At 35.4% G+C, this 24978-nt stretch overlaps 1 protein-coding gene across 6 annotated transcripts in view; it reads left to right on the forward strand.

Annotated features, from left to right (window-relative positions):
• AP3B1 (adaptor related protein complex 3 subunit beta 1) overlaps positions 1-24978 on the forward strand; it is a 153891-nt gene that overhangs the window by 38380 nt on the left and 90533 nt on the right. For all 6 annotated transcript variants that reach the window (XR_012577999.1, XM_074532249.1, XM_014267994.3 and 3 more), the window contains exons 7-11: positions 1528-1707; positions 17687-17848; positions 19987-20084; positions 22770-22824; positions 22904-22975. Coding sequence is in view for 5 of the 6 variants with exons in the window: in XM_074532249.1 (XP_074388350.1) it covers positions 1528-1707; positions 17687-17848; positions 19987-20084; positions 22770-22824; positions 22904-22975 (567 nt within the window). In the remaining variant the exon portion in view is untranslated. The remainder of the gene's footprint in view (positions 1-1527; positions 1708-17686; positions 17849-19986; positions 20085-22769; positions 22825-22903; positions 22976-24978) is intronic.

Genomic DNA, 24978 nt, shown 5'->3' on the forward strand with positions numbered 1-24978 from the left:
TTTGTTTATATGATACAGCAAATTATTTTAGATGTAAAGTATATTTAGCTCTGTCAAATAATCAGATTTTGTTCCTTGGAATGAGTTGCATTCTTGTTGGGACCAGCAGGTACCAGTATGTGGATGAGGCTGGAGACAATAAATGCAACTTCACGTTTATTCTTATTCGTAATTCATAAAATCCCCACAGAGCCTGAGACTTGTTTAGCATAATAGCAAGACTATCTTCTGTGCTGTTTTCTTTCAGTTGTAATGTTGAGCGCATACTAATAAACCACATGTCAGCCAAATACAGGGAGAAAAATGTAACATATGAATATCATTGTATTTAATATTTCTCAAAAAGTACTGTTTCAATAAACTGCACTTCTATTTAATTGCTTACTTTAAGTCATTGGGGAAATTATAGAGGTTGAAATGCAGATCCCTGGTGCTCGGATAGAATATGACATTAATTTGCTGCCAGAAGGCTGTGCTGCATGCATGCTAACTGCATACATATCAGCTGCTTCATATAAAGTATCATCATTTTAGTTATTTGACTTAACATGTACTCTGACACAAAACAAATCTTAATTAAAGCAATTAGAAAAGAAAGAACACTAATCTTAGGCACACAATTATATGTCCTTATAAGGCATGGTCAGCTTTTGATCTTTTCTTGCAGTTAAAGTAACCTGCTGACAGAATTTTAACCGGAACTCCAATATACATTTCCTCCCATTATTTTAAAAGAAAATACCCAGGCAGAAGATTTTAGTTATCCTTGAGGTGTTAGAATGTTGATAATGTATTTAATTTTCTCATAAAAACAAAGCTGTTTTGTAGTCATAGCATGTTGATCTTTATGCCTGAATAGAGGTTTCTTATGAAGGCAAAAAATTGTGTGAGAACATAGCAGGATATAAATGATGCATTCCTTCAATTATGTAACTGTTAAGGAAGTGCTAAACAACAGACAGAAATTATTTGGGGGGTGAGGGGGAGGAGTGTGTTCATGAAACTCTAAATATAAAATTTTCTGTGACAGTTAATTTTGCCATATTGAGAGAGAAGTTTGAATTCCAGTAATGCCCGGGGAACTTGGCCCAGTTCTTCTTTATTTTGACCAGGCCAGTGTTGACAGAATCCCAAAAGATATTGCTGGGCATATATTTTACTTCTTGTTGTTCCCTGTTACTTTTGAGTTAATTGCAAGTTCTCTGTTAATTTATTTAGAAGCTGTATCTGTAAGAAAAAAAAAAAATTATGCTTACATTGCACTGTGTCTCCAGGACTGGGAGCTAAGATTTATGTCTGCAATAGAAATAGCAAGTGTTTTCTCTGTTCTAATAACCTTACCCCAATTCTATTTTAAATAAGATACCATTTCTGTGGGTTTACTTTTTTGTTGTTGTTGTTTTGTTTGTTTTTGCTGAATAGAAATAATTTTAAATTGCTGATAATTGCTAGTATTAATTCTGATTCTCACTTGTGGTCTAACTGTATACCTGATACTGACCTTCTGGGTTATATTTTGTTTTCTAGCTGGTAGCTGGGAGTGTGGTGATGGCGTTTGAGGAAGTGTGTCCAGATAGAATAGATCTGATTCACAAGAACTACCGAAAGCTCTGTAACTTGCTGGTTGATGTGGAAGAGTGGGGTCAAGTTGTTATAATCCACATGTTAACTCGGTATGCGCGTACCCAGTTTTTAAGTCCATGGAAGGTAAGTTTATGATTTCTTAAAATACTGTTGTGAGCCTGCACTCTGAATTATTTCCATTGTTGGATTTACTTAGTCTTTTAAGATGCATTTCTTTGGAGACTTCAGTAAAAGCAGAGATCAAATACATAAGTCAGCTCTCTAAAATTTCACTAACACAAGGCATATACCTTTCTTCAGAGCCTGAGAATTCTCCTTCCAGGGTATAACCTTTCTTATTTACCTGTGGCACAGAAAAGATTCCTTTTTCTGTGGTTCTTTGAGCCATGTTGCTTTTCGCTTTAGACAATTTTACATGAGTCAAAATCAGAAATGTTTGCCATTCTATGCTGAAACTTATATTGCAGATACTCAGTATCACTACATAACAAACATTACACTGCTTGTTTAGGCTTTGTTAATGTGCTGAGGCACTGTGTGAAGACTTGAACATATGTATTTAAAATGTGAAATGTTAAAAATGAGGTGATTATTTTCATTTATATTGTGTAAATATGAGTATACTTCAAAAAATTTATAAAAAGAGGTTGTTCATGACACAAATTCTGTCATTTCTTATGGTAAACAGGGCACAGCTCAAGAAACGTATGCTGTTAACGTTGTTTCAGTGGAGACCTAACTCTGAATAACAATTTAAATTAAAAGATTACTTCTGGAAAGAACTGTTTAAAATTGCTCTACAAGTCTGGTTATTTGTGTTTATTAAAGGCTTGGGGATGTTACTAGTGTTAAGTTTTACCATTTAATTGGAAACTCATTCATGTTTAAAAATGTACATTTTAGTGCAGATTATTGTCATTTATAAGTAGCACGTTAACAATTTTTTTAAGATTCCTTTTTTCAGCATTGGAATAGGGAATAACACCAACTATCACTCTATCACTGAGTTCTTTAAACTGTCTTTTAATATCCTTAGCATGGAAAAAAGCGAAATGCAGTGCCATTCTGTGTTAAAATATGTGTAATTTATTGTGTGAAAATAATTGTATGGCAATATATTTGGACAAGCAGTTCAGTCTGATTTAGTTTATGATTATATTAACTTCTAAAAAAAACAGGGATTATAATGAATATAGCAAAAATAGAAGTCTGAAGTAGAATTATATGTATGGGCTACTAGTTAGATTCTGAAACACCTTTTTCCTTTTTTATGAAAAGTAAATTGGTTGTAAGAACACATCTTCCCATAACATTGCTTAAAATAAGGAAAGTATTTTTAGATAATAAGAGATTTAAGTTATGCTTTCCTACTGTCCTTGAGGCAGTGTTTATTACATGTTGATTATTGGAAGAAGGCAACTTACATTCTTCTCTCTGATATTTAGAGAGAATCAAAATTGATAATCTGCTTTACCTTAAGCTTTAGTCCCACAATACAATTTTAGTCTGTAATTGGACGAAAGGAAAGTTGAAGAGGAGAATGACCTCCTGTCTTTGACTGAGAGGTTTGAGTTCTTGATGGGATTTGGTTCCTTTAAGACTAAATCTTTTTTCACTGAAACTGGGTGGATGGCAGTTGCTGCTGTGGCTTCTGCTCTAGGAATGGGAAAGATTTGTGTGAAAATACTGCCTGTGCCAACCTTAAATTAGTCATCAGTAGTAAAGTATTAATAACACTTTGTTTTCACTTTCAAGATCTTCAGTGTAAAATTTAGTTTGTCTACCTACTCAGCAATTTAATTAGCAGATTTTTTTTGTGGTGCTAGTTGAAATGCATGCCTTTGTCAATACATTCTTAAATGAACTCATCATACAACGGGCCATCTTGTGCAGTAGAAGAGATTTTTAATTTAGTTTATTTGCATCATTATGGATCAGTATTTAGGCTGTTTATATGTAAATGTATGATTTGAGGAACAATTAAGTGTTGACAAAGTAGATTGCAGTCATATCAATTGCAGTGCATTTTCCATAATTTTTCTAACTGACATCTTTGATGATAAATAGTGGATGCCAAGTCAAAGCCGATTATACAGTGCACTAGGAATTCATGGCGCTGTCAGAGAGAAGACCGATTGACTTTAAATTTACATATTAATGAGAAGATTTGTTAAGAGGGTGCTTGACTATAGAAAATAACAGCATATTTATAGGGCACGACACTTTATAAATAAAGCTGATGCAGGAAAATGGAAATTAAACCTATCAGATTAATAAATTCAAGGCTGCTAAAATGCATATTTGCATTTTTATTCAGTAAAATTTTCCCTTACTTTTTGAGGAGCATATGTTGTTTTTGTTTTAGTTAAGCTAATTCCTAACAAATAATGGTGTAATGTTTGGAACTGATTTCTTGAGCATTTAGAAATCTAAACGAAAATTTCGAATACTTACCAGTTATGGAGAAAAATCTTTTTTTAGGTAATATGCTTTAAATTGTTGCAATTATCCATTAACCAAGAATCCTTAGATTTTTATTCCTAATTCTAGATTCTTTGAAGAGTATAATTTTTAATTCTACTTGTAAATGAAGTAAGGAAGAATGTCCTTGGTTTATCCTATTTGTCTTAAAATACTAGGGGGTACTTTTTGGGTAGTTACATGCAAATAGCAGTTTCAGAATAACCTTTTTTTCATATGAGCTGTATGTATTCTGCTTTAACATGTGTTAGCTGAAATGAGACAAGACACTCCTATTCTGGAGTAAAAACACCTGCTTGGGACTAAAACCAGCTAAGAACTATTCCAGGTTTTCTGGGAAGTAAAATACTTGATAGCAGATAAAACTGTGATGCATTTCAGCTTAAATGTTTAAATGCTTAAGTGTTGTTGTAGAAGTTGTTGGGACTGCCAAGCTGTTTGTAAATACCTCCTGAACCATAACAGCATGCTGTCTAATAAATAAAGATGTGTAGAATAATGCTGTTGGTAGTTTTCATGAGTACATTGGGTTGTAGTCTAGCAGTTCAGGAACTGGTTTTCAAGCTGTTCAGCCATCCCTGTTTTTGCAAGGAGATGAGGATCGCAGGAGGTAGGAACTACTTCAGCTGTCCTGGTACACAGTTACCACCAAACTTGTGTGATATTTGTGAAGGCAACTTCTGAAAACAGGTGACTTGATCAGAAGTTTCAACAGTCTTTGTATAAAGCAAGATGGAGCTAGGAGCTGCAGTCTAGCAAAACAAATGAGCCTCTCAGGGCCATTCAGCTTCATTTCAGACAATTGAAGATTACATAAATAAACTTTCTTGGTGTTCAGTAAGGATTGGAAAAGAATGGTGAATTCAGATTGATCATGGGCTTCAGTCATTATGAAGATCCTGATAAGTACTTATAGGAATCATGTCTCAGGCTTACATTGTAGGATTATTTATTGAAGTATTGCTCAGTTTAAAGTGCTCCGAATTTGGCATAATTGTTGGGCTGGGTGGGATTGAAAGGGAAATTAAGCATGAAGAAAACAATCTGAAAGAATAAGGACTTCTTTGAGAAAAACATGAAGTATTTGAATGTCTATGTATCTAAAAGCATGAACCATGGAAAGTAGCCCAGCTCTCAGTAATAAGAGGAAGAAACAGATTGAAAATATTTATTTTGCTTGATTGTTCTGACAAAATATTGAGGTCCCTTCTGGCTCAGCTGTTGTGTGATCTCTTTGTCTCTTGTTAAATGTTTTATTTTGTTAATGTTTCCTGCTCTTGCAGTACATTCTCAGAATCTTTTAGTTATGAGTTCTTACTGTATGCCATGGTCATAGTGTATGCCATGTAAAGGTCATGGTTTTGTGTGATGGAATTCAGTGTCTAATAGGTGCTTCAGACAGCTGAGCATCTGATGCTTCAGCAGCTGAGCTGCTTTAGATGTTTTATTTTTTTCTTGGTCTCTGTGTTGAGGTTTGCGTTGAGGGAACGGTAATTGTGAATGATAAAGTTTCAAGCACAGCACACAGAAAATAGTGTCTATCCTTTACTTCTGTAGAATTTGTTAACAGTAATGAGCATCCTGAATCAGTTCTGCTGGTCTACTGCAGAGCTTAATAAAACTTCTAAATCCCCTTCTTATAAGCTGAAGTGAGGGGTGTATTCAGAATAATGGCCTCCAGTTAACTGGGTTACATAGATAAAGCAGTAAAAATTAAACATGTTACAATACTTTAAAAGTATTTTGTATGCATATCATAATTTAATAATGAATCAGCCTGAATACGCCTTTTCCTTCTTTTGTTTTCCAACACAGTAGGAGATCTACAAGTTTTATTATGGTCTTCTGCAGTAAGGAGGCATAGATGTGTATTTGAGAAATATACAGAATATCATTAAATCTTTAAGAATAAAATCAATTATGATATGGTATGTATTACTTATTTAACTTGTCATCTCAGTGAAATTTCTTTGTAGATATACCAGGTGATATTCTTGCTGGGTTTTAAATTTTATTTTATTTTTTCCCCTGCCCTAAAAGATTGTGAAACCAGAGAACTCTTGACCATAAGCTGGCTGCTAAGAGCAAAACATTATATTAGGAAAACTAGTTTACAGTGAAGTTTCTTATGTTGCTTATTTCTTCCTTTTTTAATATATCCATCAGAATCTTCAGTGTGAATTGGGGCAGTCTGGATTCAGTTACTGTTTCCCTTTTTATCAGAGGGCAGTACTCTCTGACCAGCTTCTTTTAGATATGCACCAGGTGGGGTTAATGTTTAATGTAAGATTCATTTATTTGAAGATATTTAGTGAAGTGTTTGGGGCATATAATGGACTAGCTAGCTATTTTACTGTCAGATCAATTTTATTGTTTCCTTTTGTGTGCCCTACTTAGTAAGATGAGAATAATTAGTGCATAGATTTTTAACAGAAAAACTACCTCAAGCTGATTGTGGAAAGTTTGGATTAAAAAAACTCTTCCAGCAGAAGAAAAGCTGACAAAAGGGTTAAATTTTGGGTGCAGTAATTTTCTGATTTGTTTTGTTTTGTGGCTGCTCAGCACGTACTGTTGGTATCAGAAGTATAATCTGCAGATAAAAATGCCATTTGTCTTTGCAGCAGAATGTTTTGCTGTGGTTTCTGTTAGTCCCATGACAGAGTTGCAGGATCAACTCGAACTAAGAAAGGAACCCTTTGTTTTTCTACAAATTTGCCAGCGACGTTTCCATGTTTCCATGCGGTACTGTAGTCTCATCTTCTTGATTCAGGCTGAGTTTCTTTTTATTATGTATATATACAGGATAAGAGGCATTCTAGCTATCTGTTGCAAATAAGTTGTTAAAATTGGTTTTATCTCTGTCTAGGTAATTTTCTCTGACTTAGGGAAACAAAAATTAATTAGAAGGAAAGAAATATTTTTTTACAGAAATCGAAATATCAACTGTGTAACTGCTAATAATTTTAATTTAAATATTAGATGTGACAGATCCCCATCATCTCATGAGCCACTAAAGTTTCTAGCTTTAATTCTAGCCCTTTGAATTCTACTTGGTCATAGAAAATTATGTAAACTGTATGAGATGAACTCTGTGTTAACTTTGAACTCTGTATGAACTTTGAGGCCTTCTTGGGTGCCAGAATACTCATGAATTTTGTTCTGGGCATCTGTTTTTAAAATATTATCTCTCTGTCTAGTAACTTTTGCTAATTGTTATTTCCTTTTCATAATTGTACCAGGATTTTCTCTGGATAATTAGAAGAATTTTAGAATAAACTTGTTTAGCTACTTTGTGAAAATAAACCTTTATCTGCTGTGTGAGGAAGATGTGTGTGAGGTGAGACCTCTGCTCTGAGAAAGCTTTAGGTTCCTGACTCTGAGCCTGTACACTTCTGTTTGTAATATCAGGTAGAATTCTTGACTGGTAGCGGCAGCTCTCTAAAGAACCATGGGGTATAGTAAATGTGCAAAATATTCAGATTATTTGGATCATTCTTCTCTTTGATAGTGTACGCACAAGTCTGTTGCACTTTATTGTTGGGAAAGTGCCAGTACCATGTACCGAGAAGAGTGGGAGTAACTGAGGCTTGAATTAGAACAGCGTATCTGTTTATCAGTAGAATAAGTACACTACCAGTTGTTAGTGTGAGAATCCCACTCATGTAAATCAGCAGATGTTTTAAGATGCTTTCATCTTCTTTGCGTACTTAGGCATTGCATAGTTACCTACTTGCAGCGGAGGGGAAAAAAATCTGTAATGAAGTATTTAATGGCTATTGATGTTGTTTAGATGAGTATGTCAGACTCTCTAGTAAGGGTAGCAAACTGCCACCTTTCAGATTGCCAATCTAAGTACAAGTACAGTTATCATTCTTCAACAATTTAGGATAATTTTGTGTTTTAAAAATTTGAGTATCCTAATTAACATATTGAGCTATGGCTGTAGTTCCAATATCATTTAAATACTGAATAAACATTTTAGTAGCTGTAAACAACCCTAAAGCTGCATGAAAATTAAAAGAAATGTATGAGTATGTTTCCATATATGGGAAACGTTCTCACTGACTTTACCTTTTAAAATCATGTATCTTTTTCTGAGAGGAAAGGCAGTTGAGTTTCTTTAAGATATATACATGGTGATGTAAGTGGAATGTGTACTCAGAACAGTAGCAAAGGAGGAGCGCAGTGGTGGCTAACAGCTGACCTGGAGGCCTCACAGTCATGGATAACCCTGATTAGAACTCAACCAGTCTCGGCCATTAGGGATGCAGACAGCTATTGGCCAGTTAGCCAGCTGGCAGCCAAATTCAGCCAGTCAGGACTAGCCGCGCGGGCTTTCGACGGCTGCATAAAGGGAACTGCGCTCTGTAAAATTTGCTGTTGCCTCGTGAATCTCGAGTGTCATGTGTCTGTCTCGACTGCAGTAGAGCACTGGGAGCAATTGCAGTTCTATACAGGAATTGCAGCATGAGTGATGTGCAGTTCTGAAGCTCTGGGATCATCCCTGTCCCTGCATACCCTGTCTATAAGTCATGAGATGTGGTGGCTACTAATTCTAGAGCATGTAGTACCCTTCTCCTGGTTGCAGTCGCAAACTAACAAACAATTAACTGGTTAATAAAGATAAAGGTTTATTAACTGGTTTTCTTCATGGTTCACTTACTTTGCAACCCTGTGGAAGAATATTTTTGCTTGGCAGTTGGTTCACATTTGCTTGCTATCTTGATGTCTTATACTGCCTTTTCAGATACATAAATTGATACAAAATTTTAAAAAAAAATTTGAAAAACAGGTCAAACATTTAACCAAACATCTGAATAAAAATTCCAAATTCCACTTTAATTTTTGTATTTGAGAGTAAAAAGAGTGAACTTTCAGCTAGAAGCAAATGCTATCCTTTTTCTTCCCTTAATCTTTTCTCCTTCTTAGTTTTATTCTGCAATGTTTAATTTATCCTTTCCTGTTCTTTCTTGTACTTTCTTCCTCTTTTCTTATGCTCTAAATATTTTTTCTGTTCTTTGCTTTCATCTGTTAGTCTTTTCATTGTCATTGGGCCTTTTCCCCAAAGGGAGGAAGGGTTTTTTTCTTGGTAAGACTAAGCTGTTTTATATCTCTCTTCTGTTTTGAGTATGGAATTGTTTTGAATAAATGAAAGTGATCTAAAAATGATAATGGATTGTTTTAGTTGTATCTGCAAATGTCACAAGACTATTACAACGCCGATTGCACATTTGAGGTTGCTGAAGGAAGATGTTCATTACTGCAGCATATTTAAGTCTTAGCCCCTCTTTTCAGACATCAGTCCTAGGTTTAATTGCTGGTTCTTAGAGAAATGAGAATGAGCACTCCTTCAGTTTTCACATAAGTTGCTATGAAACTACTTATCAGAGATGTTACTGTAGTTGTGATATAGTGCAAAAAATTAATGTTCAGTTGTCCTCAGACCCCTGCTTCCATGCATGTGATGCTCTTGTCTCAGAGGTGTAGTATAAAACTTTTGTGAATATGGGTTGTCTTAAGGATGTTTATAGTTTTGGGGTTTTTTGTTTTCATTAAGCTTTTATTTCATTACCTTTTCAAGTTTATATTTAGAAATTATGTTATTAGCTAAGTGAGTTTTTAAAAGCCTCTGCAAGGCTGAGTTGAAGTATTTTAAGTCTTTCAGGTATAAATGTGTTTACATACTCATATTGTTTCAAAAAATTTTACTAGAATGAAATAAACATGCTCATCTGAACTGGTATTATACAGGGTATTGTATACATGATAATATTATTAGTAGACTACAAATAAAACTTGATTTATGTGTTGTCGACCATGTAACTTTTATATATGCTGAAGGAAACTAAGAATTATGTAAATGAAAATACTTTAATGTTAAATTTCACCTGCCTTAGTCAGATTCTCAAGACTGAGTAGGTGTCTTAGTTCCTTTGTGTAGCTTAAGTATCAAAGCTCACTATTTTTAAAAATTGGAAGTTTTTTATGGAGAAAACTTTTTTGAATTGCAAATGAAATTTTCTCAGACTGGTAGAATTTTATTGTGTGTCCTTAGCTGCAAAAAAATTTAGCTTTTCTTAAGAAATATAAAAATGTTTTGCTGGGTATGCAACATGGAACTCCAGAGGTTAATATCACAAGGTAAGCTGACTTGAAATACAAGTCCTTTTAGTGAAAAAGGCCTTGCCCTTGAAGTTGCCCATGGAATTTCCATTAATACTTTAATTTTTATTAACTGAAAGCATGTTTATCTCTTTGTATAACTCAACTCATTCCATTGTTTGCCTAAGTGAAAATGCTTTTAGACTTGCATAGGAACAACAGATCTAGTCTTTGGAAGACTGACAAAATGCAATGTTAGGTAATGTGATAATTTTGTATTGATATTTTGTATGTATAATATAGGCTGTGCGTTATTATTTATATTGTGCACTCCTTGATCATTGCATTCTGGAGATCCTATAACTGACTGTTTGTTCAGGAAGCCTTCTTACAAATTCTTCTGGTCATATACCAGACCACTAGTTATTACCTGAATATTTTTATATTCTGTGAGGTAGAAGTGATAAGTTAAGTTTCTAAAATTCTTATTCACTTTTAAGTAACTTTGTTGCTGAAAGTTGTAAATGCGTTGTGTCCAAGACCACACAGAACACACTGTTCTGGTCTAATGAAAGCCAAGACACTAGCTTTCTGTCCGTTCAGGAATAGGCACAGTTTGTAATCATTTCTGTAACATCCTGCATCCTGGTTCTGTGACTCAGTGTTTCTTATTTGTCTTGTAATCCCCAGCCTGTTCCTTTCCAATGGTTCTTAACGCATGAGCATCAGGAGTTTGTTAGGTGTTGAAAATTGTTTTCTTTCAATGTAACAAGAAAATGTTTCCGTAACTATTTTTAAACAGGAAAATATTTTGAGTATTACTGGATAGTTTTGTCCTATGGAAGGCTAAGTATCTGAAAATTTTAACCTTTAGACAGACTAGGTTAGGATAATTCTGTAATATGTCTGGGTGTCCAGTGTTGTTCAAAATGCTACAGGATGCCCTTGTCTTCAGTTGTCTTCAGATGTCTTCAGTTTTATGGATTCAGTTTTATGGATTTCCAGTAGGCTCCATACTTACAGAGTCTTCCCAGTTCCATGCAGATTTTTTTTCATGTTCAAGGGAGCATAAAATGGCACTAGAGGCTTACACTTAGGCATTTGAAATACTTCCCTATTTCTACAGGGACATCAGAGTCATTACTATATTCTGTCAGGCCATTCACAGTAGCACAAGTCTTTATCACACAAGTGGTTATAAATTGCAGCTTACCTTAGAATGAGTCAGTATACTTTTTGCTGGCTGTTTAGTACTTGAAAGAAAACTATTACTTATGGAGCAGAGGATCTGGTCCCTTTATTCTTTATCTCTTCAACTCATTTTGGCTTAATAAGCCAAACTTATCAAACTTTGCTTGTGCCTTCTAAAGCCTCTCTCCAGCCAGGCTGCAAATTATGTCGGTTACACTTTACTTTCTCTACTGTCTCAAGTGTTTTTATCATGTGAGGTTGTGCCTTTTTTTAAGACCGCTAACAATTCTTGTCAAGCTTTATCTCTGCTGAGAAACCTGAATCATATTCAAGGTTTTGCTGTTGTGGAGAAGATGAATACTTCTATTAGCATGTGTCTGTTAATAAGTGTGATTGGTTGAGGTCTGGTCTTCTGTCAGAAACTTCTCACAGCTAATATACTAAGCAACAGCAGATCTGTTCTGGTGTTCTGAAACTCATCTATAAAGCATGTGGAAGGTTTTAGGTAGGTATGTTCACATACAGCATCAAAATTTCAGCTCTATCTTATGAAATGCATTAATGCTTTAAGTAGCAAACTGTTCATAGATTATCCTCCATTTTCCCTTTTCAAGGAAACTGTTTTTCATTCAGCAGGTGAATACTGATCTTGGAGGGCTAAAGTAGTTTGTGGTATTGCAGTCAGTCACCAAATAGTGACTAGTACCAAAATTATTCTTATTTTCAAAATCTAGTTTATCCAAAATTCGCTTAAGAACAGTTCTTGGAAATATTAGAAAGGTCTCTGGAAGACAGTGATAATCCTATTTGCTAAAGATTTTACTACAGGCATCAAAAGAAAGCTGTGAATGTATTTCTGTATGAAACTGAGGAAAGAAACTGAAATTTGTAGCTTCAAATAATTTATACCTAACCAAGGAATGCAAATATTTGAATCATTTTTTCCACACAAGATGGAGTTAAGGCTGGCAAAGTGGGAAAATACTGTGTGTTCATGCTTTGGATGTCATTGAAGCTTTAACTCAGTCTGTGGGTGTATGAAGCTCTGTTTGGAGGTAATTGTAGTATTCACATAATACTACAAATGTAGTATTTTGACCCTAAATGGAAGTCACATTCTCAACTTTTATGCCATATTAAATGTAACTTCTAGCAAAATCTCAGTTAAATGTTAGCAAATTCCATTAGCGTTTTTTTTTTAAAGTCACTAAGTAAATGAGCTATCTGCCTGATTCTTCATTTAAGCTGTTAATACTTTATGAGGATGTCTCTGAATTGTATGTCTGGAATAATGTAAAAAAGAATTATGCATGTTCTTCCACACTAAAATACTCACTTCTCTGCTGTGAATAAATCATAATAGATGGGGAATGCACAGAGTCTACTTGCAAATTCTAGTCTGGAATACTGTGGTCTCAGTTTTTAATCATTTTATTCTCCCAGGGTTCTGAACTTTTTAGTCATTTTGCAATTTAGAAAAGCTATTAACTGCACAATTAAATTATGTGCTACTACAAACAGTTAAGTGTATTTAATGGAGTTTAACTAAAAACTGCCACTCTTCTGTTCTTCCTTTGCCACCTAGTGCTTTTGAAAATCCAGTAGTTCTAGTGATCCTATGACCACAGAGTTAGACAGATCATTTTACTGCTCTTGGTGAAAATAAAACATCCTTTCAAAAAGCAAACAAAACAATAAACTTACGTTGGACTGATTAGTTTTAAATCAGCTGTGAAACTGCATCTAAAGGGATTGAAATGACAACAGAAAGCATTGGAACATTTGAATCTACTTCCAGAACGCTCATGCTATCTCTCTATTGTCAAAAAGGATTACAGGATTGGTTTTATTTCTGATAAAGGTGCTGATATATACTGGTTAGCATCAGTCTGAGTTCTAATTAGACATCTGTGAAAGTAAAATTTGTGTGTTGCCCATATTTAGCATTTCTTCAGGGATGTGTGAAGAAGCATATTACTCAGTCTAGTGTAGTGCACTATAGACAGTGAAGATTACAGAATAAGTGCATAGGAAATCATCTGTCAGTTGTTGATTCAATAGTTAATTACTTAGTTAAAAAGTTAAAACAGACTTTCATCTTCCAGTGTAAGAGTCTTACTTTCAGTCCTCTGCTGACAGGAAAAAATATTAACATTAATAGTATTTATATCTCCATTATACTCTACCCATGCCTGCTTTTTCTGATTGAGATTCAAGATGAAGGCCTAGTATCAGTGTAATGCCACTGAGGTCGCTTTTCTTCTCCAGAACACCATAGCACTATTGTTGAGCATGAGGTGCTTTCTAAGATCACTGTGCAAAGCTTTCCCTTTTTGTTAGAACCAAGAGGCTTTGCTTGTGCTTGCCCTCCAGCAACTGGTTCTGTGCCACTTCATAAAAGAGTTACTGCTTGTCCCAATCTCTTTCTGTAGTACAGGCTTCAGTACTTGTACTGCAAGGTTTGTCTGGGGACAGAGCAACAATTCAGCTAGATGTCTTAAGATGAGGTTTCAGCTTGGTGGCCTGAAATTTTGGCAGTAATTTATTGTGTCTGAGTTTAGTTTCAGATTTTCTGCCTAGGCTTAGAATGAGTGAAGAGAATCCTAGAATTGTGTTCTATTTAGAAATAAGCTATGCAGTGATAGCAGAAATTATAAGTATAACCTAGTGCATGTCTAAACAGACTTGCTCAGGTAAATGCAGACTTCTGAGCTAGTTGGAAGAGGAAGATGAAAGAAATGTTGAAGAGGCAGATAAAATAGTCTGTGAGCAGGTGAGAGATGTCTCACAGCCGATAGTCTTCATTATCAATTTACCAGATGCCTGCTGAAAATACAATACAGTGGAGAGGAACCAGTCCAGGAGGTTCCTGGAAGATAATGCGCTGACACAACTGGTCAGGATGTCAACAAGGTAGGGCACCCTACTGGAACTGTTGTTTGTGAGCAGAGAAGGACTGGTGGGTGATGGGTTATGATGACTGGAGGCTCTCTGGGCCACTGTGATGACAAAATGACAGAGCCTTTCATTGTCAGAGAAGTAAGAAGGTGCTCCAGGAAAACTGCAGGGGGAAATAAGTATTAAGGATAAGGAAAACACAGGTGCCTTTTCTGTAGTGAAGAGGGCAATAATTGTAAAACCAATTGTTCTTGAGGTACCCAGCCCCTGATCTGTAAGACAGAGAGGATCAGGAGGAGAATGAAGCCCCCATGATCCAATGGGAAATAGTGTGCTACACCACTTACACACAAAAAAGTCTGTGGGTTACATAGCATCCATCCATGGGTACTGAAGAAGCCGGAGCCTGAGCCACATTCCATCATTTAGCAACAGCCCTGGTTAACCATGAAGATCCCAGTTCATTGGAGTTGGCAAAAATGACACTCATCTACACAGAGGGTTCAAGGGAGGATCTGGGGAAGTCAGGCTTGTCAGCTTGACCTCAGTGGTGAGCAAGGATATGGATGGAGCAGGTCATCCTGAGTGCTGTTACATGGCACATGTGGGACAACCTGAGGATCAGGCCTAGCCGGCGTGCGTTTGTAAAAGGCAGGTCCTGCTTGAGAAACTTAAGCTCCTAGGGTAGCTCACTTAGTAGATGAGGGAAGGGCTGTGAATGTTGTCAAACTGGACTTTAGTAAAGCCTTTGAAAATATTTCCACTGCATTGTCCTGGAGAAACTGGCAGCCCGTGGCTTGGATGCATGTATGCTTTGCTGGTTAAAAGAGCTGCTGGATGGCCACTCAGAGAAGAGTGGTGATGTCTGGAGTTATATCCAGCTGGTGGCTGGTCACCTATGCTATTCCATGGGGCTCATTACTGGGGCCAATCTTGTTTAATGCCCTCATTGATGACTCATAATGAAGGGCATTGAGTGCGCCCTCAATCAGTTTGCAGGTAACACCAAGCTGGGTGGGAGTGCTGATCTGCAGGTGGGCAGGAAGGCTCTGCAGAGGGATCTGGGCAGGCTGGATCATGGCTGAGGCCAATGGTGTGAGGTTCAACAAGGCCCAGTGCTGGGTCCTGCCCTTGGGTTACAACAACCCCAGGCAGTGCCACAGGCTGGGGCAGAGTGGCTGGAAAGGAGCTGGGGGTGCTGGTGACAGCAGCTGAACATGAGCCAGGCTGTGCCCAGGGGGCCAAGAAGGCCAATGGCATCCTGGCCTGGATCAGCAATGCTGTGGCCAGCAGGGCCAGGGCAGGGATTGTCCCCCTGTGCTGGGCACTGGTGAGGCCACAGCTGGAATGCTGTGTCCAGCTCTGAGCCCCTCATGATAGAAAAGACATTGAAATCTTGGAACAATTCCAGAGAAGGGCAATGGAGCTGGTGAAGAGTCTGGAGCATGACTCCTATGAGGAGTGACTGGAAGAAAAGGAGGCTTAGTGGGGACCTTATCACTCTTTGCAATAACCTGAAAGGAGGTTGTAGCTGGGTCAGGGTAAAACAACATGACAAGAGGATATGGCCTCAAATTGTACCAGGGGTGATTTAGATTGGATATTGGAAAGGATTTTGTCAGTGAGAGTTGTCAAGCCCTGGAATGGGCTGCCTGGGGAAGGGGTAGAGTCAGCAACCCTAAAGATATATAAAGGACTTGCAGACATGGCACTTCAGGACATGATTTAGTGATGAACTTGGCAGTGTTGGGTTAACAATTGGACTATATGAGCTGGAAGGCCTTTTCCAACCCAAATAATACTATGATTCTGAACTTACACTTGTATCATTTTGGCATTAAATATAGTCAGTAGGTCAGCGTGAGACTTTAAGGGGTTTTTTGTGATTGAGTGTTGTCACATTGTCTGGTAACTTTTCTCCATGTGTGGGATGATTAATAGAATTTGAAATAACAATTCTTGTACACCAAGGAGTTGCAGGTTTTTAGCCTAGTCTTCTGACTCTTTTGCATAATACTTTGCTTTTCTATCCATCACAATGTGGATAGGAAAGCAAAATCATGCACTATTACATGTCCTGTTTGTCTTAGTGGGTCCTTTTGACTACAGATTCTAAATAATTAGGAGTTCATCAACTTGATTTTGATGAATTTCAGTTCATTAAAATAATTTTCCTGGGTATTGTCATCATCCTTGGTCTGGAACATTATTATTTCCTACCAGATCTTAGCAGATCTGAGAAAAGAGTAATATTTTTAAATTACAATAAAATACATGATTAGTAAAGATCATGTAAATACTTCTGCTTTTGTGGTATGAAGAAGGACCTTAATCAGATTTAAAATAAAAGTGTTTTCATAATAGGCATATGCTGCTTTTTATTGGAACTCTGCTGCTCCAAGTATGTTCCAAACAAATAATTCTTTAAAAAAAAGGAAGTCAGAAATTTGAGAGCTCAAGCTGTTTCTTTGTAACAGTTATTAATGAGTTAAATACTTTTTCAAACTCAATATTCTGTTGAATTCAATAGTACTGATCTACATGCCTGTTAGCAGTCAAGGTGAGGATATTGAAGACTGAATCAATGCAGATTGAATTATCCACCTCCTGTTAGAGGAAGCTTCTTCAGTGCAGGTTGTGGTGCACTGGGATCGGGAAGTTTCCTTTCACATTGCCTGTCCTGCAGGCAGGGGAGGAATTCAGTTACCACAGGACTTTATATAGCATCCTGAGTTTATAGTTTAGAATGTGACTGCCACAAAGAATTGTGGGAAGAGAAGTAAGGAAATTAAAGTACTTCAGTTGCTATTGCATAAAATATCCGAGTTTGCTAGGCATCCTGTAAAAAACTGAGAGCAAAATTGGCATAAAGTAATGAAACTTCTCTTCATATTACTTCTTCTTAAAAAAATTTCAGTGTCCGTCCAAATTGTAATAAAAACCAGAATAAAATGATGGTTTTAATTCATTGTTACTTCTTTCCTCCGTCCCGCCATCCTCCTACCTCTACTAAAGACATTTTTATGGATTCTTTCACTACTCCTGAATTTTGACCTAGGCATGCAGCCTTTCCAAGTTTTCTGAAGACCTATATGTTATTTTAATTTCAAGTTATTTTCTAGAAATTCCAATTTTAGATCATAGGCTCTAAGTCCAAAAAATACCTGAAATAGTTTGTTGAATAATAGTAAAGATATTTCATATGTCAGTACAACTTATTTTTAAGGAAATTTTGCTTATATTTTTAATGAGGTTCTCATGTCAGTGCATGTACTGTTTAGAGCAAATGGGTAGAAAAGCCAAAAGCTATTTTTAAAAACCATACATAAATGTTGCATGAAACTGTGGTGCTGTACGTTACTTCCTTAATGAATAAAACCTGTTGATTCAAATATTCTATGTATGTCCGTGTCTTTTTGTCTTTTGATAGGTTGATGAAGTGGTGGATGAATACAGTGAAAATAATTTCTATGAATCTGATGAAGAACAGAAAGAGAAGGAACAGAAACTTAAAACCACCTATACTATGGATCCAGATCACAGACTGCTGTTACGAAATACAAAGCCCCTGCTTCAGAGCCGAAATGCTGCTGTATGACAAATTCTTTTTTGATTAAAATGTTAAATCACAAATGATATAATTTTTAAAAAATTTAAAAGATTGAAGAGTAAAATCTACACCTCTGTAAAGCTGGTGAAAATACCTTTTAGTAACTCTAGGAGAAGTGTGATGGATCTATTTTGAATTTAATTTAGGTTGTAAGTGTTACACCTAAACTGATTGTAGTGCGTGCTGCAAATAACACCGACAAACAAAATACTAGAAAAAGTATGAGAGCATTTGAATCCAACTTACATAGCATGTGATGACTCTACCAGAGTTGATGCTAGCTCTTGATGCTAAAACTCTCAACAGTTAGGGTGGCACAAACTGGTGCAGTTTATTGGTACAGTTTTATGGAACAGATCTACAAAGAAAGTCATACTTGTTATTGATTCATTGATTTGTTCTTTCTTTTGAGTCTCACATTTTAAAAGTAGACAACTATACACCACATTTCTAGGGCTTTTGCCCCGGCAGGGTTCCAGGATAGATACGACATTATAAGTATGGTATGCTAGATTATTCCCATCAGATTTTAAAATACAGGTAACTTTTTAGAATGACAAAAATGCTGAATCATTGTGATGTTAATCAGATCACAGAATATTAACTTTCTAACCTGAGATTGTCGTGTTAATTAGGACTAGATGTCTTTTGAGAGAAGTCTTCCAATGATAATGAATATTCATATCACTGCAAAAACAGTTAGTCCACCATGATTAAGTCACCTTGCTACCTAATCTTAATAAGCTAAATAGAGGAGATTATAGTTGTCCTTTGAAACATACTTTGAGATTCTAACTCATGAGTGTGACTCTTCTCAGAATCATTTATGGTCTGCCAACCCAGCAGACTTTGGAAACAAGTTGATTAAATTTTTACAACTTTTTGCAAAAATCACTGTTCAATGTCTGTGATATTTCTTAATTTCATGTAAAGAACAAGTATGTTTGATATGTTTCCTGTCCCACTTCACTAAGAGGTTCAGTTAGTTATTACCCTCATTCCATAAATAATTTTCTTGATTAAATATGACTGTGAGAATATTGATTCTCACACTTATGATCTTTAACTTTCTGATATAAAGTTAATTGAGATGTTAAAGGGCATAATTTTGGAAGGTGCTATCAAAATTATGCTACTTTGAATTGCTGTTACAGGGTTATTCATACTGTTCACAGAATTTACCTACAATTAGTTTAATTAGTGGCTTTCCATATGTTTTTTGTCACCAGTAAAAGATACTTGTGGTATATTGTTAAAAAATCTTAAAGTTATTTCCTGGCTTTAGATGTTTTTAATTGCTTTTTATTGTTGAATAATAATTTTCCTTTCATTGGTTCTAGGATTTAAGATATGAAGTGAAGTGTTACTATGAGGGCTTTACTTGGAGTCTCTGTGATTTGTTTTATTTGAAACAGAGAGTTGATCATGACACTGGTGTAGGAAAGTTTATGACATGACAATCACTACCATAAAGATCATATTTTGTTTTTTATTTATGAGAAAATCTGAGAAGAAAAAAATGGGTTTTAAGTTGCTTATGTCTCAGTCTTGTGAATTTTGTTACCCTGGATATTGGTATACACCCCTTTAGCTTTTACTTTCTGTTGGATTTGATACTTCAAAATTTTCCAGTAAAGACAGCTGTTGTTTTATAAATTGCATAATAGAATAATAGAATAAAAGGTTTTGAGTGGAAACTAGATAAAAGGTGACACTGAACTTGTAGTAATAAAGGAAAAGAACATTAAAAAAACTAGTAAAGAATATTTCTTCATTACTTTGTACACCTGATGTTAGCAATAGTGATTTATCAAGGATGGTATGACTATGTTTGTGATTTAAATTACCTAATGCTTTTTCTTTTTGTGCCTATTTCTATGACCTTCTATGTATTATAGCATACAGTAAATACTGGGAGTAAGTAAAGGTACTTAATTTGTAAAATTCTATTTATTCCAGTGTTTTCTTCCTCAGTCTACTTTGCTGATTTCAAAGACCACAGGTGTGCACTTTTCTTTCTGAAGGAGAGTGACCTGGTAGTCCTGCAGGTCTGAAGAAAATGTGGTAGATATGAACGATGATTTGAAGTTGACATGCTGCTCTGAATGTTCTTCCTTTAGGTGGTAATGGCAGTTGCACAGCTTTACTGGCATTTGGCACCAAAATCTGAAGCTGGTATTGTTTCTAAGTCACTGGTGCGTTTACTCCGTAGTAACAGGTGGGTAAAGTCCATACTTCACATCACTATGTGTACTTTTTTGAGCATATTTGTTTGGCTTATAATTAGCCATGACTATAGTTATGGCTTATAACTAGCCATAGCTATAAGAATGTAACTATTACAAAATTAATTTGATTTTGAAATTGTTCTGTAATACTCACTTTCACTCAGCAAATGAGGATCACTAAAAGTCATTCCCTCATTTTTGGTATCCTGTCCAGGGATCATTGGTTATTGTGTTTCATTCATATGATTTTTGTTCTATCAAGAACATGACTGCCTAGTTAGTATTTAAATGGAGTCAGTACTAACTGGTTTGTAGTTGTAGTCTTGATGTTGTTTAAAATATTGTAAATTTAGTTCTGTTGAGTTCCTTACTGTCTTGCTAAGCACTGTCTTGCTAAGCACTAAAGAAGTCTTCTGATGAATATTTTATTTTCCTGCACTGTAACACTGTAACACAAATCTCAAAATGAGTAAGTTTAGAAGGGATCACTGTGTCCAGTCCAACTTCCTACTCATGGAGAGTCTCCTGAAGCATAGTACTCAGGACTGTGTCCAATCAGCTTTTGGGTGTCTCAGGGGAAGGAGGCAACATATGTGTTAAAATTAATATTGCCACTTGATACTGCTGTATCTTCTGTTTCCCTAATCCTTGGACGGTTTTTAAAGAACAAGTTTATGTTTAATTAAGAACATTCTGTTTTGACTTAGTCATCTTCAATAGTATTTTGTCCATTTTTCCATGAAAGGTCTTGTTAGCTCCATTTCATAAGAGTATTGGTGCTGTTTTTTGTATTTCATAGTTTTTGTGTAGTGTGCTAATATTTTCTGCACACTTTTTTCGTTCCCTATTCAGTTTTTAGATTTTGAACTTCCATGTATTTGTATGAAAAGCCTTAAAGGGTTTACATGAGACAATATAATTGTTTTCAGAATAACTTTTTGACTAAAAATGGTATTTTTGTCTGGAACTTTGCTGTGAGAATAATTTACTTTTTAAATAATTTTTGTCAAACAGACACAAAGGTTTTTTTAAAAAAAACTCAGTTTTGTGTGTCTGGCAAGATTGCTCATTCTAGATATACCTTAACTTTTGTCAGCTTTGCCATCAAAGAGCTGTGTCTCTGTAAAAGTTCCACAGCTCAATATCTATTTTTTAAAAGTTGGCAAAGAAGTAAAATGGGACTGTGTAGACTATTCAGTCTTTTATTTCAGATAAATCCCTATTGGTTTTGTGTTTGGCTTTATAGTACAGTATGCTTCCCATTCTCTTTATGCAAAGATGAGTAAAGTGCCTAAAGCAATTAGCAGATGATGTATAAACTCGTAATCACAGGTTGAAAGGATCACTTGTATGTGATTTATTGCTTGTTTATACTCAGGTTTCATTAAAAGAAAAGTCCCTTCTTTCCTGTATCTCAGCTAGTACCTTAAATAACACTAGTCTTCTCATTTTTCTGTCTTGAATGGCTCTTCTGTTTTCTGTTACCATTCTGGGTGAAACATTTTGCTTTTGGAGCCACTTTGAAATAAGCTTTTGCTGTTTGCCCTTGAAGTTATTTGCCTGTGGCCTTCAAATTAATGTCAACTAAGCTATAATCTAGTTAGGGTGAGAGTGCCTGAAAGTGCATCTCATAGCAATTTCCAGTCTTGTTTCATCATGTGTGGCTGACTATTGCCATGCACCTATGTAAGAATTGCATAAAATTGGTTTAAAAGATCTTAAGTACTTCTCTATTATCACTTTTCTTTGTAAGCAACAGCTGTAAGTATCTTAGGGCTATTATACAGTTTTCAGTAAGAGGAGATAATAGGTATTATGATTTCTCATTAGAATGAGATTTGCAGCATGCAAAGATTTGAGCACTTATGGTTCAGAAAAATTGTGTGTAAGTTATTGCTTAGTTTTTAAGCAATTGGTGACACCAAATCTGCACTTTAAAAGCTTCAGAACTAGTATCTAGATTTCTCTTTGCTCAGTCATCTCGAGGCTTTTAAACTCATACATTAATGATTAGAATGCCCTTTCCAAACATGTTTAATGTTTTTGTATTATATTATTGTCTATCTCTTGCAAAGTCTATTATGTAAAAGTATTAGTTTTTTATAGATGTATATATCTGCCAATGTTTACTGGCACAGAAGATCCTGGCGCATTTTGAGAATTTTCATAAAAATTCTTAAGAGTAAAGTGTCATAGCATTTCTTGCTAATTGTGCAGGGATTAACTGTTCTTGTAATTAATGCAGTTATTTCAACTCTGCAGATGAAGCTTGTGTGTTTTTATTCTCAGCTGTATCATCCTGAAATATTTCTTTCCAGAAGGTAGATGAAATGTAAGGCTTTTGTAAGCTATTTCCATTATATTAAAATGATAAATGTAATTCTGATTTGAATAAATTGCCTCAGCCTACAAAAGGTACCATTGCACTGGTGTCAGTGAGTATTTTTTGCGTATTGGAGTTTTAAAAATTGAGAGCCTGGTTTCATCAGGTATCTCTCTTCTGTGAATCAAATTATGAAGCTGGCAGTTGGCAATAAGCTTTGCCTTCTGCGTGCCAAAACAAATGGATAACTAACTTGATGTTCAAATAGAATTGAATTTTCTTTGCTGTATTGAATTATTCTGTGTATCAGTAATTTTGTGGAATGACTCTTATTTTTCTTTTCACGTTCTAGAGAGGTGCAGTATATTGTCCTGCAAAATATTGCCACTATGTCAATTCAGAGAAAGGTATACCCTATTTAGAATTTTTTTAATCACATTGTAAATGAAACACAGGAGAGTTACTTAAATATATTCTGATTTTCAGGGCATGTTTGAACCTTATCTGAAGAGTTTCTATGTTAGATCAACTGATCCAACTATGATCAAAACACTCAAGGTGAGTTTATTAAAGGCAAATTTTTCTATATACTACTGGACTAATCACTTTGCAACAGAAAGGTAGAATGTTTTTCACTGATATTACCCAGTCTATCTGTGCTGTTTCTTTATCTCACTCAGAAGTGTAGAGGTCATTAGTTGAGTCACAAGGGGCCTTCAGGCTTGTCAGGCTATCTGAAAGTTCCTGTTACTGTGTTGCAGGTGGAAGAGTGGCTATATTTTCCCCTAGAGCTTTTAGGACCTTTCAGTGATAGAAGGCATTATATTTTTTTTTTTCAACCAGGTATTCTAACATTGAGAGTTTGACTATTTCATGGGAGGAAAAGAGTCTTTAATACTGTTAGCTTAAAAAGAGGTTAAATCTCTTCCTCTGTACAAAATGGGGCAGTGCTTGAGTCCCAAATTTTCTTTGAAGTCAGCATTTGACAGGAGAAGTACTTTAGGCTTTCCTCAAGGCCACATCTCAATGCATGTTTCCAGCTGTTGCCTTGTTGTTTTCTCTATAGTCATGCTTTAACAAATGTGAAATCCTTGACAAAACAATGGCTAAAAAAGGGTCTACTATTATGTGCCTTTTCTCTTGTTTTGCTTTAGATTGTCATAGGCACTTATGTTTAGGAGTGGAAGGTAGTTTTCTAAAAGAAACAATATTTTCTTTTCCTTATCTGCATTTTACATGCATATTGCACTTACATGTTCAAGAGTGGTATAGTACAAGATGGCTATGCCAAAACTATCATGTTTAGATACAAAATAAATATTTTTTGTATTTTATACCAACAACAAGACTGAAGTAAATTTGAGGCAGTTGGAAGTAAAAAGATATTCTCTAGATTTTGGGAATATTGTGAGGAGTGCCTTACTGTTATCCAAGAATAATCAGTCCAAAAATAACAGAAAGCTGATGAATTTAAATTCCCATATTAATTGATAATATATTGGAGAAGAGGTGGAGAAGTAGAAATTGTGGTTTGTCCTTTCATTGTTTCATTTGTTTCATGATAGCTAAAAATTTTAGAAGTCCCTAAACTTTTACATACATAAAAAAGTCTTGTCGTTTTCTCCCTCTTCTACTTCTGTAGTTCAAGCCTACCTATTTCAAAATAGAATGGTGAGATTCATGGTTGTAATTAATATGTAGGAGCGCCCTTGAATTATCTCCTGTGCTGTATGGATTAACTGTTTTTTTAAATTTTCCAACATCAAGTTTACTTTTTTGATCACTGATTAGCATTGAGCTTTCACAGTAACCTATTTTAATCACAAATTCTCAGTTATAATTAATTGTCATCATCTCAGAGTCTGTAGTTTTCTAAACAGTTAAGGTTTTTTCCCTATTACAAGCATTACTTTGCAGATCTGTGCTGGGTTTTTTTTCTCTTTTATTAATCAGTCTTCTATTATTTGGAACTCTTACACAGATTTTCTTAGTCAGCCTTTGTCTTCATATCCCTGGAAACTGTAGCATCAGTTGAAAATTTTGTTGCCTGTCTTCTTACTTTCACAGTTCATATGTGAAAAAGGCCAGTGAATATATTTGTGATGTTCCATTGATAGCCACCCTATGCTATAAAATAATCTCCTTTTCTCTTGCATATTTTTCTTTTTCATTTATCCTCTTGCTTTCTATGCTATTCAAGATGCATATCTTTCCGAGCCTTTTGTGATGTGCCTTAAGAAATTGTTTTGAAGTAGAGGTGGACTATATCATTTGAGTATCCTTTTCTGGATGCCTCCAAGTCAAAAAATACCAACATATTTCCGAGGCATGGCTTCCCATTGGAGGGCTGTGTTTTCAGCTTACTTCATTCAAAGTTGAAACAGCCTGGAAGCATAGCATCTTTAAAATATATGCCAAGTGTTGTATATAATCCTCTTATATTATATATAAAGAGAAGGGCTTCCAGGTATGATGTTGGTGTTGAATAAGATCTGAGGAATCTCACAGATGTAAATGTTTCATTCCTAAGTTTAAAGCTCTTTTATTACAGTTTATCTGAA

The sequence above is a fragment of the Zonotrichia albicollis genome, chromosome Z (genome assembly GCF_047830755.1).
Source record: "Zonotrichia albicollis isolate bZonAlb1 chromosome Z, bZonAlb1.hap1, whole genome shotgun sequence".
Classification (NCBI taxonomy): domain Eukaryota; kingdom Metazoa; phylum Chordata; class Aves; order Passeriformes; family Passerellidae; genus Zonotrichia; species Zonotrichia albicollis.